General features: G+C 42.5%; 1 protein-coding gene across 1 annotated transcript in view; it reads left to right on the top strand.

The window, feature by feature from the left end:
* SPMIP2 (sperm microtubule inner protein 2) overlaps positions 1-16,415 on the top strand; it is a 29,340-nt gene extending 12,925 nt beyond the window's left edge. Inside the window, exons 4-5 of the mRNA XM_060247319.1 lie at positions 15,549-15,663; positions 16,283-16,415. Of these exons, the coding sequence (XP_060103302.1) occupies positions 15,549-15,663; positions 16,283-16,354 (187 nt within the window). The 3' untranslated portion in view covers positions 16,355-16,415. The remainder of the gene's footprint in view (positions 1-15,548; positions 15,664-16,282) is intronic.
* The last annotated feature ends 3,908 nt before the right edge of the window (positions 16,416-20,323 follow it).

The following is a 20,323-nucleotide window of genomic DNA, read 5'->3' on the forward strand; positions in this document are numbered from 1 at the left end:
GGCATCCAGCTCCACAAACCAGGATGTAGGTTCAGTTCTCATTTGACAGTTTGATTCCTTCAGCTGTGAGGACAGATGATAAACAAAAAGTAAATGCATCAAATATATGTTACGACACGTTAAAATAATTATGTATACTGGGTTGTTCACAATGAATCTGCACCCACCCTGAGAATAGCAGGCAAGGTAAATGTTAAAAGTTCAAACCAATACTAATATTATGTTTGGCCCTAAATTAGATTTCAGTTCTGTGCTTCTCGTATAGGAATTGATAAGGATATTAGTCCAGATGCACTTGACTAACAATATTTGTGTATGTTTGATAGAGAAATTAATCAAAGCTGCACTTAGCCTCTGACATCCTTCTGTTGATTCAATCAGCACATTGGGTTCAGAAATTCTCAAAGGGGAAGGGCAAGTTACCATTTCCCCTCAATTCCAATTTTTTTTGGCCATGGATAATAATTCCATATTTGATGGAATGTCTAATCTCTTTATAAAGAACGCTGAGGTTTCAGATAGGTTGCAGTGTGTTTTTAAAGTGTATTTTTTGTGTGTGTTTGTGTGTGTGTGTGTGTGAGAGAGAGAGAGAGAAGGGGATTTAGCTATTATGCACAATGCATTATTTTGAGAGCCTCTTCTGATCACGTTTGCTAGATTTGTCTTTCATTTAGACATCCTACTCAGACAGTCAACTGAATTTAGGACTGCAGTAGTTTCCCCTGCCTTGTTCTGAGATACTTGCCCAGCTACAGAGTCTGCACAACATGAGTACTGGGCTTTCAAATTTAAATAGGGTCCTACACATGTAGGCCCAGATTGAAAGCCCTGTGCAGAGTGCAGATTTTGTATGATTTGGGCTGACATACCTGTTGCCTTACTGTGTGCATGCCAATCAAGTGCATTAGGGGCACACTGGGAGGATGTTAACTGAGCCAGCAGTTCCCATTGATATAGAAGGAAGCCTTTCTCCAGCTTCATACAAACATCTGTATGAGTTTAGAAGTCAGTGGTGCTGCTTCTCTTATTTACATTTATGACATCAGCAGATGCTTGAAAGGAAATCATTCTCAGAATAAATTCTTATCTTAGCTGAGGGGAGGAGACGAATATTGTTCAGAACAAGGACCATATTTCATTTTTGCGATTCACATAGCTACAGGTACTCATCAGTTCCTCTGATACTCATGATGATGGTATGGGAACTTCTGCCACCTTATTAAAGCCACCTGATGATCATTTGGCCATGAATGACAGTTATTTTGTAGTGAATCGTTTTGAGCTGCAGTGCTGTTTATCTTCTTTGATGAACACAATGGATGTGGGCAACCATAATTCACAAAAACTGCAACATGTGTTGCTTGAAGCTCGGGGTGAAAGCAGAGCAAAATTCCTGTAATGGGACTTCATGCTGGTGGCTCCCAGGTGGGCCTTATCCAAAGCAGACACACAGCTTGGAGGATATTGATATGCCCAACTGAGCACTATATCTAGAGAGTTTGCCTGATGCTGGCAACACAGCAGTTCCCATTGATAAAGGAGGAAACCATTGCTTTGTGTGCTGCCCAACAGTGGGAATTGCTACAGCAAACTGCAATCAGTGTTGCTGTTGTGTATGCACTTCCTCCACACACATATTTACTTACTAAGTCACATAATAGCAAGCAACAAACAGATATTAGTAAATAGCCTGCCAGTCTTTTGACATGTGCCTCTCTTCCGCCACAAGCTTGAAGTATTATGGAATGATGTGGATCTTTGACAATTAAAGGGAGGTAGGCATAACGGAAGTTTATAAAAATGATGTATGGTGGTGAGACCACTTTCATTGGATGCACCCATTTTCTAGCTTGTTTGAAGAAACAGAAGAAGTTCCCACCTTACACTTTTTCTTTCTCTCAGAATACTAGAATTTGGGGGCATGATGCTGATAGGCAATAGAGTCAGGACAGTTATAAGAAAGTGCTTCTTTATGCAACTAGTAATTAAATTATGGAATTCACTGCCAGATCGTGTAACTATGGCCACCTTTATAAATAAATTAGAGAGATTCATAGAGGATAGATCCATCCATAATTAGTAGCATTCATATACAGAGGCAGCAGACCTCTGAATACCAGTGCTAGAGGCAACTCTGGAATTCTGGGCACCTAGGCAAAGGCACTTACCCCACCCCTCCCCCCACATGTACAATGAGGAGGCAGGAAGTTAGTGACTGCCCTTCTCCCTGCCTGCAAAATGGTGAGAAGCTCATGGCCTCTCTGCTTTGTTGGCTTGCTCAGGCAACTGACTGGCCACTGCGTAGAACAGTGTTGGACAAGATGGGCCACTGGTTTGATCCAGAGAGGCCCATAGTCCTGATTTGAAAAAATGGGTCTGTTACAGCACATACTTTGCATGCAGTATTCCCGTGTTCAAATGAAATGCCTCCCAAAATCAAGTATTAATACCTCAAACAGAGCACGGGTTCTTCAGAATGATAACAAGCATGTATTAGTGATAGCAAATTTCAGTGATATTTGTTGTGAATTGTCATTGACTATCACTGAAAACTATGGATCCTAAGTTCAACAATCAGCTGTGAAAATTGTTCCTGAATGCTCAAACATTCTTGAGCAGGGGTGTCAAACATGTAGTTCGGGGGCCAAATCAGGCCCCCGAGCAACTGGCTGTCATCTGCTTCCTTCTCCCTATATCTGGCTTCCTTCTGCATAACAGCTTGCTTTGCAAAGCTTGCTCAATTGCACAGCAGAGCTACTGAGCCAAGCCTCTCTGCCTTCTGTTGGCTGAGGATCCTCCCCCTCCTGGTCCCTGGGAATTCAGATAACCTATTTAAACTACTGTCACAACACTAGAAAGGTAGATATGATGCAACTCATTGCAGCATATGTTCATGATGATGTAAACAGTGAGGCAGATGAAAGGTTCTAGTTAGCCTCATGCTTAGTTTCTCCTGCACACATGCAAGGTTGGATCATGTCCATAGTTTCACAGCTGCAATCACAGCTTGGATCCCATTTCCTGCTCTTTTTCCATTAAAGCCACAAAGTGTACATTTAAGTTTTTATGTAATCAACAAATCTTTTGGAAACCAAAGATCATCAAGCAGGGGTTGGAAACTAAAGGCACTTGCTTTTATTATCAAAGCATTTCAGCTGAAACACACATGAGGAATCCTTATAGTGTGGGTGGTGGTGACACACTCTTGCCCCCTTGAAATTAGCACATTCTTGAAAGGAATTTAACCATGAGCCAGTAGTTAAACTAGTACAGATGTTGCTGGCAGTGGTTAAAAGATACTATTATTATTTCTGATCAAATGTACAATTTGGTAGTAGTCTTTTTCAGGCTTTCCCACAAGACATACTATTTTCCTACTTAGATTAGGCAAACAACTAAACTGAAGCCAATCTTATATATGTTTCAAATAATTATGTAATTATTTTTGTGACAGACTACATACATAAGCTCTTCAGATGTTATTATCATCCACCCTGGGAGCCAACTGTTTATAGATCCGATATGTGTGGCCACCATGTTGCATAAAGCAGGAGTGAAGTGAATACTTGCCATGCGTCTACAGCCATGGTACACTTGAATGTGAACCCTGAAACATCCACTTTCAGCTGCTGGAATGGCCTTGAGTCAGCCACAGCTCTTGAAACGGCAGCTTCTTTGAGAGCTATCTCAGCCCCACCCACCTCACAGGGTGTCTGTTGTGGGGGAGGAAGATAAAGGAGATTGTGAGCCACTCTGAGACTGAGATTCGGAGTGGAGGCTGGGATATAAATTCATTATCTTCTTTTTCTTTACTTGCTAGTTATCTGAGCACTTGTTCCTGCAGTATCCCCATAAGGTGAAATGTGCCAGATGTTCTCAGCATGACATACATGCTACATTTATCATGCCTTGATCACAACATCCCAGTTCTATAGCTCTTGGGCAGCCCAAAATGAATAGGCTTGGGGGAAGCACTTTGGGGACCAAAAGGAAAACTCCATCTTCAAATAATTAATACAGTTCCTTATCTGTTTTTATGTGGCAAAGTGTGCAAATCAGGCAAACCTCTGAAGCAAATTTCTGTTGCAGGGGACAATTATGTTAAAAGTAGAAAAATATTTTAGTTCTTCTGACATCTGCAAATCTTGGAATTTAAAAATGTATTATAAAATTTTAAAACCAAGTCAGCAGAGAACTAGTTTTTGTTGTTTAAAATGTTTTGCACCTTGCTTATAGGAAGAACCAGATGGATGAGTTTGGGGGGAGGGGGGTTGGCAAGGAAATGGTGCTAAAAAGACTGACACATTATATGTTCAATTGAAGCTAGAATATCAGCTTTTCATCTCAATTAAATTATTATTGTATAATTGCAGTCAGCATGTGTCATTGTACGTCATATATCGGACAGCTTCAAGGGAGGCAAGGACATCAACAGCACGTCCTGTTTTCTTCCTGAAAATGGACTGAATGATGCATACCGAAGTTCTTTCACATTTAGGCACATAAATATATACAATAATGAACATGTTTACTGGTCAGATTTTAAGAACCATGGCAAAAACAGATCGATCTAGTAATTATGCATGAATATGGACTTTTAAAATATATATGATTGTTCCTAAAATAAAATACGCAGCCCACAGCCTATAGGACAGAGCTTGATATACATTTAAAGAAATCACACGCACATGATTCAAACATCATTCATAGCATTCCTGCTAGCAGCCCAGAGTCTATAGATTAGAGCTGTGTAGCAGTGTTAGTCTAAAGCTGCAGAACAAAGTTAGAGTCCAGTGGCATCTTTAAGACCAACAAAATTTTATTGAAGGTATAAGCTTGCTACCACTGCTCCTCCCAGGACTTCCTCCTTATTTGTTTGGCTTTCTATTATGACTCTGGCATTTTGGAATGCCAGCTCTGAGGAGATGCGGAGGGCTCCTCTTTCCTTTCATGCATATATCTGGTAGCTGTTTAATGTAATTTATTGCAGGTGGGTTAGAGTTGCCAGGTCCAACTCAGGAAATACCTTAGGGGTGGAGCCAAGAGACTTTCCCATTCCCTAAATAAAAATAATAATACAGCAGTGCAATTTCCCTGACTACAGTTTTCATTTTTTTGCCTTCAAAGGGTTCCACAGCAGCTGCACTTCTACTACATGAAACTGAAATTTCTAGTGCCCCCACACTTTGGAAGCATGTCTAAGCATGGCTTTTTAAAGGGATACGCACAGAAGCTCACAAAGCAGCCAAAATGAATAGAGTTTGCAGACCCACACTTTTGTGATCTCACTGGGGCGATTTAGTCATGGGAGTTGCTGAATGTAACAATCTCAGCTTCTTCAGACAGAAACAGGAAAGGAGAGCAGCCTAGGGAGTGGAGTTTTCCTCCATTCCATAATCAGGTTCTAGCTAACTCTTTCCTATTCATTTTACTATAGAAACAACTTCTAAAGCTAATGCAAACCAGAGGGACTCTGCTTTCTGCCTTTCTCACAGCTTTACACACTGGTGGCTCTGCCTGCTAGCCCCGCCCCCTGCTTCCTGCTGCTAAGATTTAAAGGCACATACATGTTACAAAACACAAACAGTTGTAAGTGACTTCTAAGTCTGTCGAGGTTTAAAGGCACATGGTGGCTGTTGGGGTGGGACTTTTCCCCACTGGGCAATTGGCTGGTGATGGGGAGGTGCCTGCAAAACCAGGGGATCCCCCACTGGGAACTGACAAGCTTATGGCTGATTTCATAAAACTGTTATCTGTTTGCTGCCTGCAGGCCAGGTTTTTGTAAACCGGGAGTCATCCTGGTCAAATAGAAAGGTAGAACGTCAACATTTTAATACATAAATCTCTTCCTTACACTTCTTTATTGGGCATATATTTGTTTCCCCATGTGGCTATTTAATCCAAAGCAATCCTTGTCAAGCAGCCATCACAATGAATCTTCTCCCCACTTGCTCTCTGCATTTGCAAAGACCTAGGAGGCAGTAGGAATCAGGGTGTGTGTGTGTAAGAAGACTTGAACCCACTTATAGCAAAGATCTAGTTCCCTGCTTTCTAATGTTTGAGATAATTCTGCCACCACTCCAACTTGCCTGCCCTTCAACCTTCCTCTCAGTGGCTTCAGTCATTGAGAGGGGGCTGTCTGTGTGTGTAAGGGGGAGGGAGGGGTGTTATTTGCTCTGCTTTGAGTGTAATTCTCTAGCCTGGTCAGCTGATTGGCTATAACCTGTTGGGCAATTGGACAAGACTCTGATCACAGCCTGAAACGGTTAAAAAGGGGGGGGAAGAATCTCTGTTAAACTAACATACATATCTATTAACCAGGAACACCAAACCACAGGATTAGGTATCTGAAAAATAGTACAAATGTTGCAAAAAACCAAAGAAAATGAAAATATGAGAGTAGCTATGTTCCACATGCCATTGTTTTTACCTTTTTGGCTGGCAGGCAAATGGCTACCATTCTCGTCCCCTTTTGTTTCTATTAATGGGGGGAGCTCTCCTCTCCACTTGTAACAAGAGAATTGTCTGGCTTGGTTTCCATGAGAATGTTTTCTTCAAGGCCAGGGCCTCTCATGGTGTTATTCTTGACATCCTGCATCACCACATCACAACACCCTCCTCTCTTAGATGAGTGTGGATGGGTCTTTACCTCAAGATTCTTGCCTCCACCCATTTCACCTCCAAACTTGATAGAGTATCTCATAAAACAAAATCTAGACATTTCCCAGAATGATAGATATTTCACTTACAAAGACTCTCTAAAATACATACATAGGTATTTGCATATGAAAGCTTATACCTTGAATAAACTTTTGTTGGTCTTAAAGGTGCCACTGAACTCAAACTTTGTTATACATAGGTTGAGTATGCATTCTTGTAATAACCTACCTCCTAAGTCACATTCCAAACATAAATCTTGATCTTGTGCCCTGACCTGGATAGCTCAGGCAAGCCTGACCTTGTCAGATCTCAGAAGCTAAGCAGGGATGACCCTGGCAAACACTTGGATCAGAGACATCCAAGGAATATCAGGGCCAGGATGCATAAGGGGGCAATAAGCAAGCCACCTCTCTGAAATGTCCAAGGCCCACCAGCGGGCACCAGAAGCCAACTGTGCCTTCCAGGCACACAAGCATGTGCACACACAAACACACAAATACCAGAGAGAGAGAGAGAAAGAAAGAGAGAGAGAGAGAGAGAGAGAGTGTGTTTGTTATCAGGTGCATTGTATCCAGGCCTGCAGGAAAGTACCTGCAAGATTGGTTTAGAGCAGGAGTGGCCAAACTTCCTTGATGTAAGACCCACATAGAATAAACATAAGGTATCTGAGAACCACAAAACCTGAACATCATGTTTTGAGAGAAGGAAGGAAGGAAGGAAGGCAAATAGATGTGGGAGGAGGGAAGGAGAGGTGAAAAGGAAGCAACTTTTCGATCTCCCCGTCAACTTTGAGGCAGTTAACGCAACCGAGGCCCCGAGCATGTCTTCGGATTATATCCTGGACGGTTTCAGCCCCCTCAGCCTGGAGGAAGTCGACAGGATCCTCTCATCTGCCCGCCCAACAACTTGTAAACTGGACCCATGCCCTTCCTGGCTTATTAAATCTTGCCAGGGGGATCTCAGATATCCTATACGGGATATCATAAACAGATCCCTAACGGAAGGGCTTTTTCCAGCGCCACTCAAAGAGGCTGTGGTCCGTCCCCTCCTAAAAAAACCATCTTTAGACCCGGCCCAATTTGCACACTATAGGCCGGTCTCAAACCTGCCCTTTTTGGGCAAACTCATTGAGAGGGCAGTGGCGAGGCAGTTACAGACTTTCCTGAAGGACGCTTCCATCCTTGACCCACTTCAGTCCGGCTTCCGCCCAGGTCATGGGACGGAGACGGTATTGGTCGCCCTAGTAGATGACCTTCAACGGCATCTGGATCGGGGTGGCTCGGCAGTGCTGATGCTGTTGGACCTATCGGCGGCGTTCGATACGGTCGACCATCGGTTGCTGACTTGCCGCCTCGCCGACGCAGGGATTCAGGGGTTGGCCTTGCAGTGGCTTTCCTCTTTCCTTGAAGGTCGGGGACAAAGGGTCGCGATTGGGGGGGAACTATCCCGGAGGCGCTCACTCGACTGTGGGGTGCCCCAGGGAGCAGTTCTCTCCCCGATGTTATTTAACATCTATATGCGACCTCTTGCCCAGATTGCCCGAAGGTATGGGCTGGGGTGCCACCAGTATGCTGATGACACCCAGCTCTATCTGCTTATGGACGGCCGACCGGTCTGCGCTCCAGATAATTTAGATCGGGCATTACAGGCCGTGGCTGAGTGGCTCAGACTGAGTGGACTGACATTGAATCCTGCGAAGACAGAGGTCCTTTGTTTGGGCCGTCGGGGGCCGGGGGGGGGGAAATCCCCCTGCCAGCTTTTGGCGGTGTCCCGCTGAGGCCGGCGGACAGGGTCAAAAGCCTGGGGGTGCTGCTGGAGCCGTCCCTAAATATGGAGGCCCAGATAGCGACCACTGCCAAGTCCGCGTTTTTTCATCTTAGACGGGCAAGGCAGTTGGCCCCCTTCCTGGACCCTGACGACCTAGCAACAGTGATCCATGCTACGGTCACCTCGAGGTTGGATTACTTCAATGCCCTCTACATGGGGCTGCCCCTGTGCCGGACCCGGAAATTGCAGCTGGTGCAGAATGCCGCGGCCCGGCTGTTATTGGGCCTCCCAAGATGGGGGCACATTCGGCCGGGTCTTCGGGCTCTGCAGTGGCTTCCAATAATATACCGAGTCCGGTACAAGGTGCTGGTCATTACCTTTAAAGCCCTATATGGCCTGGGACCTGCCTACCTGAGGGACCGTCTCTCCCCACACGTTCCCCAGAGAGTACTGAGGTCTGGGACTCAAAATCTTCTCACCATCCCCGGGCCCAAGGAAGTGCGCCTCAAAATAACTAGGGACAGGGCCTTTTCCACAACGGCCCCTATGTGGTGGAACCAGCTACCGGAAGAGGTGAGGGCCCTGCGGGATCTTACTCAGTTCCGCAGGGCCTGTAAGACGACCCTCTTCCGGTTAGCCTACGCCTGACTAGACAAATGTAGCTTTCTAGATCTTAGATTTTTGTGATTATACTGCACAGTTTTAATGTAAAATGTAAAATTTTAAGGTTTTTAGGTTTTAAATGTTTGAATTTAAATGTATTAATTTGTTCCGATTTTATTGTTTTATTATTTGTTGTAAGCCGCCCTGAGCCACTTGTGGGAAGGGCGGGATATAAGTTACGGAATAAATAAATAAATAAATAAACTTTAACTTTAAATATATTCTCTAGACTAGGCCATTGGGTGCCTTGGCTTGGAGAAGGGATTTAAAGAGAGAATGCCTTCTCCAAACTGGCTGACAGGGCGGTGGGGACTTTGAGAGCCACACAATATGTGTGAAAGAGCCACATGTGGCTCCCAAGCTGCAGTTTGGTTTAGAGTTTTTCTTCAACACTCTCAAAAGCCTTTTGACATGGTCAGTTCAGACTATCTTATCAGGCTGTTGTTCCCAGCATACATCAGTCAAAGGGGCAGCAATTCACTGTACTGCTTTATAGAACACCTGTAATAACCCACCATCTCAAGCAAAGACTGCACTTGCTTCTTGGGGTGTGCCATTTTTTTCAGTTGCCTCTACTTTGCAGCTGTATCTTTCCCTCTTCCACTCCATGTCCCACGTATACAATCTCTGGCTTCCCAGTCTGGCACTTACTGGCCCTTGGTGTGAGTCCTGCATCATCCAGAAGCTGCATGACAGTCTGCACACGCTCAAGCTATTTCTGGAATTTTGAAAATGAGGGAGGCAGACTTCCTCAGTTTCTTTCCATTCCCCAGTTCTTCACTTATGGACCTTGTGTAGACTGTGCTAGAACTCCTTGTGCCCCAGCTGGGAAGGTTGCTGCTTCACCTTTCCTGTAACGGGTTGAAACCTTATCAGTTCCTGCTATTCAGCCTGTATCCAATCATATGTTGAACATTCTTGGTATTTATGGTCTAGCTTAGACCCAGATTGGGATCTAGTACCACAATTCCAGTTTCTAGTACCCCAATTCCAGTTTTACCTGAGGCTTACTGAGTAGACACCCTGCTAGAGCAGAAAGCAAAATGCTGGCATAGGTGTGCATGCCTTCCTTCCTACCTTCCAGGGTTAAATTTTTGTGACTAGGACTGTGAAAATACCTGAACTCATCAGTCCAGCAATAAGTTAAGAAGTTAACATCTAATTCTGTTGGGCACAGATTTCAGCTATGGCACAGAGATGGCTGGATGATGACATGCTCTAACAGCACATTTCTCATCATTTTGGATACAATGTGATTAAAAAACACTAACAGCTGTTAATGCTAGTTCAGATTTCTTTTTTATGGATTTTGGATGTCTAACAGAGTCTGGGATGGAGTTGGGGAGAAGGGTGAGTGAGGAAAAATAATTTGAGATGCAACTTCAGGCTCCAGGAGGGCAGTAAGGCATCAGAAAAAAAAAAACAAAAAAACATCCAAAGTGCTGAGGGAGTCAAGAGGGAAGGACTGACCCCCTTAAGCCAAGCCAGCAGCAATCTCAGCCTCAATCTGGCCTGCATAGTAAGTGAAGGGAGGGCAATGAGGGAGGAACATATAAAAACAAATAATGAAATACAGTGAGGTATAATAAATTTGTTAAAATGCATTTTTGCACACACCCTTTTTACCCATGCAGTTAGTCTCTGCCTTTGTTCGATACATGCTCCTGTACACAGATATGCATATAAATGGGCAATTAGGGATACAGTCAGGAATAATTTCCAAGACCACAGCACCTACAGCTCCACATTCCCAGCTATAGCCTGTAAACTCAAGTCAGTTCATGCTATTTTAAAAGAGGGTACCTTTTTCCTTTGGAAGGGTAACAACCACCAGAGGAGAGTTGTTTTCATCAGCTTCCAGGGTTGCTGTTTTCGTAGCAGAACCAAACACTACAGGCGGCCAGGGGGGGGGGGGCACAGGGCTGGTAGCCACCCCTAAACCTCTGGAGCCCTAGACGATTGCCTGGGGTAGCCTAGTTGGCAGGCCATCTTGTGCCCGTTGTATGGGATACATACTCTGAAAAGTTGTTTACATTGGTTTTGGCATTGTGACTGGAATGTGTAAAGTAGCCTTCATATGACCACATGCCGCCCATGAGAGGCACAAAAGTGCTACTGACAGCAATGGTTCCATCTTGGCACTCCCACTTCAGCTACACCCCTTCTGCAAGATAGTGGCATCTGTAGGATCTGATGCCATCTTGTTTTTAGGGGGTCTGAAAAGTTTTTAACATTATTTATTATGATTTTATCTGTTATAACTGTTCTATAACTTGTGAACTGCCCTGAGCCCAGTTTCAGGAAGGGCTTTAACATTTAATTAAATAATAAATGTTTTCTCTGAGGTGCTAATCACCAGCGATTATAATCCAACAGCATCCATAATTCTAGTAATATCTAGTTGGCCATTTTTACCAACGAAAACATAACAGAGCAACTGTTTACTCTGTCCATAAGGAAAACTTCAACCTTCAATCCAGCTACTGCTACGTTAAAATATAAATTACATATAAATTCCTACAGGCATACTAGACTATCAAAACTGGCAGGCAATTAAAAATTTCATGAAGGAATCTCCCAAGGAAAAAAAAAGATTACAATTAATATATTATCTTAATGTAGGCCTATGCACATTTTTTCCCATTGTAATTACTGTGTACTTTGCTTTTCATATGCATTATGCAAGTATTCCAATGTTACCATTGGCAAGGACACACTGGAATACATGCTCAATGCATGTATTAGTCATGTAAATGCAGAGCAGTTGTTTTCAGTTTCCACAGAAGAATAAATTACTTTGTGTTTATAGGAATTATTAATGCCGGTAGAGTATAGCACCAGTTGCAATTCTGTTTCTTTCAAATGAGAGCTAGCAATAATGCTTTAGTTTTTACCTCAGCCATATCTTACAACAACAGGCTAGATATTAAAATATGGAAGCTTTGTAATGATTGTGAATATCTGCATCAGTTGCTAAAGCAGCAGGATAAGACAGTTAATAAACATTGCAAGCCCACTATCCTCCTGACCACAAAATGATTTTTAGCAAAGAGTCCTTGGCACGAACGCTTCTTTGGGAAGCTGCTTGTGAAGAGGAAAATAGGATTTGCTTAGGTTGCATTACCTCAGAGTAATTTGAAGCCCAGCTGGAATCCATAAGTAGCAATCAGCATTGTGCCTCTGACATCACCATGGAACTGAAACACTCCTCCCCCCCCCCCCCACACCCATACTAAGACAGCAGAAATGCCATTTGTCAGCGCAGGAAGTTATTAAACCCTCCAACATACTAGAAATGTGATAGCTTTGGGAGGACAATTTCAGCCTGCAAGTAAAGTTGGGAGTTTCAAGAGTAGGAAATATACATACACATTTTAATTCCCCCCCCATTAAGTACCATTAAGCACCTGATTAACCCAAGTATTAGCATTAGACAGCACCATGCTGTGGAATAATATGCTCTCCCTTCTTGCTCAAAAAGTGGTAAACAGATTAGCTGAAAGAGATAAACATATTTGCTTCATATCACATATATAAATGGCATATTTTAATATTGAAAATATATTCAGTTTTCTCTGAAATTCATAAACTTAAGTAATTTCCAGGAATAACACATTATTTCTTTGTGCATGAAAAGAGACTATATTTTCTTGTTTGCATCCATCATCTCGTACTACATTTATGCCAACGCAACACAGCCCAAGATATACAGTGAGATTACACTGCTTAATTTGTGCATTTCAAACAAGTAAACATTTGCTAGTATAGTCACCTTCCAAACTGACACACTTTTCTCATCCTGTTTTGTGATTGGGAATTCACCATGTTTTTAAAGACGTTTGTAATGCATTCACTAATGTGGAGATCCAGGGGGGGTCGGCATCTACTTTGTACTCTGCCCCTGTGGTCTCAGCCATGCCCCTGGGCCAGCCAAAGGCCTCAGATGCTGAAAGTGAAATGGGGTAACTCTACCTTGTTCCTCCTCAACTCTTCACAAGCCTCTCCTCCACAGCCTGGAGAGAACCTGGAGGCTCTTCCCTGGCCTGCTGTTTGCACCCTAATATGGGCCATGATTAATCACTTCCAAGCACAACAGCCCACCACATAGTCCTCCTGCCCCTGCCCCCCTTTTGCTTGATGACCTAGCTTGTCTGGCTTGGCCACAGTTACTGGCAACAGCCCCTTCAAGGAGCCAGTGAGGTGTAGTTGTTGGCAGCCTGTGGGAGGCTGGGTGGCTGTTTGGACTATGAAAGGCTGAGCCAGTGGTAAGTTCTCCCATTATGGCCAGGGCCAGCCCAGGGGGTGGCATGGGGGGGGGTTGAAAGAATGTCTGATTTAATTATTTAGTTCACCTTTGATGATGATTTAAGAATGGAATGGCTTTTAACCAGGGGTAGGTTATGTATTTCCACATGAGGAAACCTATGTTATTCTACATTAGCAATCATAGCTAGGGAAATGGAAATAAAGATGCCTCCACAAGATCAGTCATCTTTCAACTGGTCAAATATTTCAAGTAAGTAACTGACATAAGGGCATACTAGAAAATGTTATATTTCCAGAACCTCTGCTTTGTCTCACCCAGGAATTTTTTTGTTAGAAAAAGCCCAGCAGGAACTAATTTGCATATTAGGCCACACCCCAGTGTCACCATTGTTCCACACACGGCTTTTTGAAGAAAAGGCCCAGCAGGAACTCATTTACATATTAGGCCACACTCCCTGACACCAAGCCAGCCGGAACTGCATTCCTGTATGTTCCTGCTCAAAAAAGCCCTGGTCTCACCTCTTCCTGATAGCTAAATGTCTAGAATTTCAAAAAGCAGATCTTATAGATTCTTCTTTTGCTTTAAGTTTGTCAAGGAATCAATTACCTCAGTCAGAACAGGAGTTGACTGGGCGATTGAAACTGCTCTGGAGCCAGCTGGGCCACTTAACTTCGACCCAGTCTGTGATGATAGCGACAGTAGTAGGTATAGACTTGCCCTGGGTCTGACTTGAGTGAACCCTGTGGATCTGCCAGCACAGCACCTGAGGGGCTGCTTGGTTCAGCTTGCCTTTGGTCACCAGTGGCACTCCATAACAATGGCTCACCAAGACTTTGCTGTCAAGTTAGTGGGATAATCCACCCCGACAGAGAGCAATTTGAAAACTCATTCCCTTACATTATACATTCAACTGTGGATACTTACTGAGTATTTCCTCCTTTTTTGCTACCAGACCATGGGCTCCCAAATGGCCATGCCTGGAACAGATAAAAGGCAAAGATCTTCTAACAAGAGATGTAATGGACAAGAAGCATATTGCTCCATGGCCATAATAGCATGTCATTGCTTGCCCATCCTATAACATAATACATTATATACTATATAATGAAGGCCTAGAGGAGAATTTCCACTTATTTGATTTAATGAAGCAGTAGGAAAATAAAGCTGAATGTTTGTCTGAGCACCATCAATTAGATCAGTTTGCTGGCTAGGAGTATAATACAATGCTTGCTTGCATGACTTTTGCTTAAAGGCAGTTTATCTATGTCATAGGATTTTAAGAATGTGCCAAGAGATTGCTCTCTAAAAACCTTTACAGCAATAATCTTCTGATTTAAAAATGGGATGAAATATTTTCCATATTAGTTGCTAATGTTTTCTATGGGAATACTAATAAACACTATTATTTCTCTTCTGATTACCTAATGGCAAAAAGCCTATTGTTGCTATAGAAGAAATCTGTCTACAGCTTCAGGCTACTACAAATTGCTCATAAATTAGAGAGACATTCCCACCTGCTTCTGTTCTAGCCACTCAGCTGTGACATGATACACCTGCTGGATTTTTCCAGCTCCTGAAGAGCTAAAGGAAAGAAATAGTTTACCTACATGTGGCAATTGTTATCAGGGAACACTGCTATTAATGACCTCTCAAAGGAAAATAATTGTGCTCAATGGCTTGAATTGGTAATAGGTCCTTGTCTCTCTGCAGTGCCAGACATGTATGACAATATTCCAGTTTTCCACGTTCCAAAAACTTAGTGAATCAATTTTTGCAGAGGACCTAGGTCAACCCCACTTTTCAGAATCAGACAACTTCTCTTATCTCAGAAATTAACACTAGTAGTTCCATGAACTGCTTCTGGATGATAATTTGGGCCTGCGGGCCATAGAGGTGGTTTAGTGTTGATGTTCCCTTTAAACTGCAGAGTCTTGTGAGCAAAAATTCTACTTCGTGAGCTATTGTGAGTTACTGCATAAATTAGTGTGCTGTGAAGTCATCCTTCCTGAGCTAAGACAAAAATGTGTGAGCTGGAGGCTAAAAATCTGTGAGCTAGGTCATGCTAATTCAGCTTAGAGTGAACAGTAGTGTTGACTGGGTAGAAACATATGGACTGCAAACTGCAGAGAAGCATGGAATCTCAACATTAATATGCTTTCTCAGTTCAGTGTCACTCTTCTCTAAAACACAGGTGGAAAAAGTATCCTGCTCCCTGTCCTCAAGTTTTAGGTTGGGAAGGCTACCAGAATAATCATCCTTCTGTACTGACTATGGATTGCACACATACTCTTTCTCCACAAGGGAAGGTATGCTGTTTTTTTCTTTTATTAATTACAATACTGAAAATACTGGAAAAAAATCATGCCTTATTAGAATGCCTGAACATTCTATTTGTCATAATATCAATTTCCATCAATCTGATGTTGCCACAGAAAACCGAGCTGAAAAAAATTGGATAAATTTAGCAGAGGGGGGGGGGGGACCTTGATCTTTTAAGATGCAAGCAGTTTTTGTGCAAACAAAATATACCTTCCGTTTTTTCCCCAGGTTTGATTTCTGTTGTGCATTGGTAATGTTATGAAACAGCAAAATACTCATTTAAATTATCCACTGAAGTCAGAGCAAGCTATAAGCTTCAATAAAGTAAAAGTTCTCTGTGGAATGTCTATTATTCCTCTCTCTTGCCCTGCAGAACCTGGAGCCAGTAGGCAGATAATCAGTACAGCTGGTTATTTAGGGAAAGGAATCTCAGGGGACAGATGGAGTAAAAGGGGTTTTCAGACACAATTGCATGCATTTGTAAAGGGTGGGTGTGGTGGGGTTAGTTTCTTTTTGTCACAGGGCAGCACTGTAATGGTTTAGCAGCACAATGAACAACATAACAAATTCCCTTGGGATTAACCTCTCGTTTTTTACATTGCACAGGAATGTGGCTTCACTTCTGTGGAAAGACAAGAAAGAAAAAAACAACTGCTTCCTACTTCTCCCCACTTGTAGGACTTAAATGATGTTTCTTTCTGAACAGGGACATTTTAGAATAAAAATATCTCAGTTGGAAGAGTTAACCTAATATTACTTTTACACTAATAACTAATAGTTAATATATTCCAAAAAGCTTAGAAATTGGAAATCACAATTGTTGCCTTAAATTATATACTGTGTGAATAGTAGCAGTATCATACAGTCTGACATTCGCAGTGTAATCCAGGATTACACCCTTCTAAATCAATTGAAATCAACATTAAAGTGTAACACAGTTTAGGATTGCATTGCTAGGTATCATTTACAACTGAGATTCCAGGCAGTAACATCCCACTACTTTTTGTCCTTTCTCTCTGTTCTTCTGTAGGTTGAGGTGCAACAGAATACTTAACAAGAACTTGGGGGAAACCTCAAAATTAAATGCACAGAATGGCCATGTAAAGAAATAAAGGAAATGCAAAAACAATGCTGAAAAAAAATAAGACAAAGGAAAAGTGGTGCTATACTAACAAAATGCCAAACTACCTAACATCTGTGCAGCTCCCATGGTAGGGGAGTTGGTGGCAACTGTGATAGGCAACATCAGTTTTTTTGAAGCATGGGTAAATTTCGAAGTGCCTTAATTCCTTTCTTAGACAAAGGCATATATACACACAGGTAGGTGCCATCAAGCATCACATCCTGGACTTTGCAGGCAGTCTAAATTCCAAGACTCAATTTAGCATTTAAAAACAAATCAGATGGAAATAAGAAAATCCATCCTTCTGAGGCCTGAATTTGCATCATCTCAGCGAAAAGGATAAATGCTGGAGCCAGTAAGAATATGTACATTTAAAGACTGACTTAGCTATGCACTTTCCGATTTTTGTCTGATTCAGATACTTCCTGTCACATGGAGTTCATCCTGAAGGTTAATCTAAAGGCACTAAGTGGCCAAACGGAAGGGGGAAGAAATCACACAATTTCACTTCCGAGTGCTCTTGGTTTAAATCAAACCAGTTCTCCATACAAAGTGGGACTGCCGACTTATTCTCTCTACAGGAACTTTCTTGCTAGTATCAGCATGGAGCTTCCCCCTCCCCACCTCTAAGGGACTTTTGGCAGATTGTTGCAATGCTGAATACAAGAAATCCAATTTAGCTGAGATTACATTTATTTTTAAGGACTTGACAGACTGTCTTGCATAAGCTTCCTTACACTCTCTTGACCTTGCAGAATCCCTGGCTCTATGCAATTCACTGCTTGCAGTTCTTAGGACCATCCCCCAGCATTGGGACTCTGGCAAATAGAGATAAGTGCCTATAACTTGACATGTTTTACAGAGTAGCCAGCCAGCTTGTAGATTTCCAACATGTGGCCATTGAGCTAATTTTATGTGGTACCAGAAGTAGGTCAAAGGCTTGTGCTTTGCTTGCCAATCCCCTCAGCTGCTCCCTCCCCCATCTATCTTGCATATTTTAGTTCCACTTTGTCACTCTCCCTGCATGGACAGAAGTGAAAATGCATAACTGAAATCTGGTTTTCCCTTCTCTTTATTTACTAGTCTCACACTGTCTGCAGCTGAGTGGTGGAGTATATTTCTATGCAATCTGTTTAGAAAGACCTGGAACAGCATTTTATAGTATGGTGCCCCTAGGGTTGTTTGTTTTGTTTTTTGGTCCCTGGTTGGATGTAGAGGAAGGGGCTAGAAATCATCCTAGAGAGGGAGGAAGACTCCAGCTGCAAATAGAAGTGGGTACTGGGGACATGTGCAGCAGTTACCTGATTCTGCTCTACTGTAATTGGGAGGATCACTTCCTGTGGTTTAAGGCAATGCAAAAAAGAAAATTCTGTTAGGAAATTAATCCTTTCCTTCTTTGCCTGAAGTAGGAGCGGAGCATGGAATGGGCTGAAGGACACAAGGGACAGTAACACTTTATTCCAGATAAAAGAAAAGAACTTTATATGAAAAAGGTGAAAACATGTAGAATTCGAATTACGTACATTCAGTATTAATTGGGGAGTCGGCTGACTCTGCAAAACCGCCAAGAAAAATAAAAGCACAAGCATGTCATACTGTCTAAATCAATTTTCTAGTATAACATAAAACAGGATCCAGCCTCCCAAATATATTTTGTGCCAGCAGCAAATTCTGAATGATCTTCAAGGGCAGCCTCATGTAGAGCACATGAATCCATCTTCAAGGATACCAAAGCATGGATTGGCATGGCCAGATGAGGCATCAACAACTAGGAAGTCAGCTTTGCACACACAAACACACACAGAGTATTATTTCCATGAAAGCTGCACCTAGAACTACCCCATGTAAAGTAGTAGCACTCTTAGCTAAGATCACTTCCAATTTACCTAGATTCAGCTTCAGCTTGTTCTCCTTTGCCACCTGACCACTGCCTTCAGACACCCGTACAATTCATCAGATATAATTAAACCCATTATGCACAATAAGCCTGTGAGGGTTCTGCTAGTAAAAGAGAGTGGTAGAAGCAATTTTGTTTGATTCCTCCTCCTCACTTTAGCCCTCTATGCCATTTTATTGTAATTTATACCCCATCTTTCTCTCCAGTGGGGACCCAAAGCAGCTTACATCATTCTCCTCTTCTTCATTTTATCCTCACAACACACTTGTGAACAGTGCTGGCCCTGCAAACTAGGTGATTGCCTAGGGTGCTGCCCTTCTGGCGGTGCCCAATTGTGTGCCCCTTCATAGGACTTGGTGATGTTATCAGTGTGGGGGGCACCAGAAGTTAGTCTTGCCTAGGGTGCCAGACAATCTAAGGCCAGCGCTGCTTGTGAAGCACGTTAGGCTGAGATAATATGACTGCCCCAAGGTCACCCATGAAGTTTCCATGGCATGAATGGGGATTCAAACCTGGGTCTTCCAGACACTAATCCAACTCTTCTAACCACTAAACAGCACTGATATTCTATATGACAATTTGTTGGTGAGGTTCCCTTTATCCCTAAGCATCAGTTCTGGGATTACAGGAAGCTGCTTGTGGAAGAGAAAAGCCACATTAGTGTGCCTTGCATTCATGGCTCAAAGGATCTAAGATGCAACCAGACTCTGATTTGCTGTAACTGAACATGGCTACCCCCTCCAGAGCTTTTCAGTTCAATGACCACTTGGTACACAGGCATAGTATATAGCCTGAGAGATCTGTTAAAGATGGCTATAAAATGAATTCACACACACTGAAAAATTGATAAAAGTGCTGCTGACATATACACCCGGATCAAATTATGTAGTAAATGATCATATAGGTATCCAAATGTGCATAACACAAAGCCACCATAATTTATTTGGACCACAGCAGTAGTTTTGGATATATTCTGTGCTAGCTTACTGCTCTCACAAGTAGTTATCAGTGAATATAAAACTAGCATGACAGAGAAGAGCCTAAACGATTAATCATCTTCTTGATGTTTACGTTTTCCATAGGCACAGACGGTATTTTGATATGAGGGAAAATTTAGATATTCAATCACCCCAGCTGCAGCTAAGTAGTACTGTACAGTGTAGGAAGAGCTATACCCTATACAGCTTGGCTTAGTCTCTGCTGTTCAGGTTAACACATGGCACCAAGCTGCCAAGAAACAGATACCATGCACATGTAGATATTTTACAATAATCCTGTCTAGATATTACAAAGGGGTGAATCAATATAGCTAGGTCAGCAGAGAACTGTATGCAAAGTTCCTTTCATAGAACAGATCCTGATTCTCTGTCTTTTGCAGCCTCCAACATCAGCTGGAAAGTTGCTGCTAAGGATTGGGGACCCTTAAGTATAATGTGGGATGCTTCTGGAGGGAAAACAAATCTACAGAAACTGAACCCATCTTTAGCTTATGGGGAGGAGCTGCTTTGAGTTCAATTGATAGCATATGCACAACCTCACATATAATTTCATATCAAATATATAATGGTCAGTGAAACTAACCTGGTTCTCAAAATAGAGACAGTAATCTGACAGATGGAGAACTCCA

This window comes from Heteronotia binoei, chromosome 9 (genome assembly GCF_032191835.1).
Source record: "Heteronotia binoei isolate CCM8104 ecotype False Entrance Well chromosome 9, APGP_CSIRO_Hbin_v1, whole genome shotgun sequence".
Classification (NCBI taxonomy): Eukaryota; Metazoa; Chordata; class Lepidosauria; order Squamata; family Gekkonidae; genus Heteronotia; species Heteronotia binoei.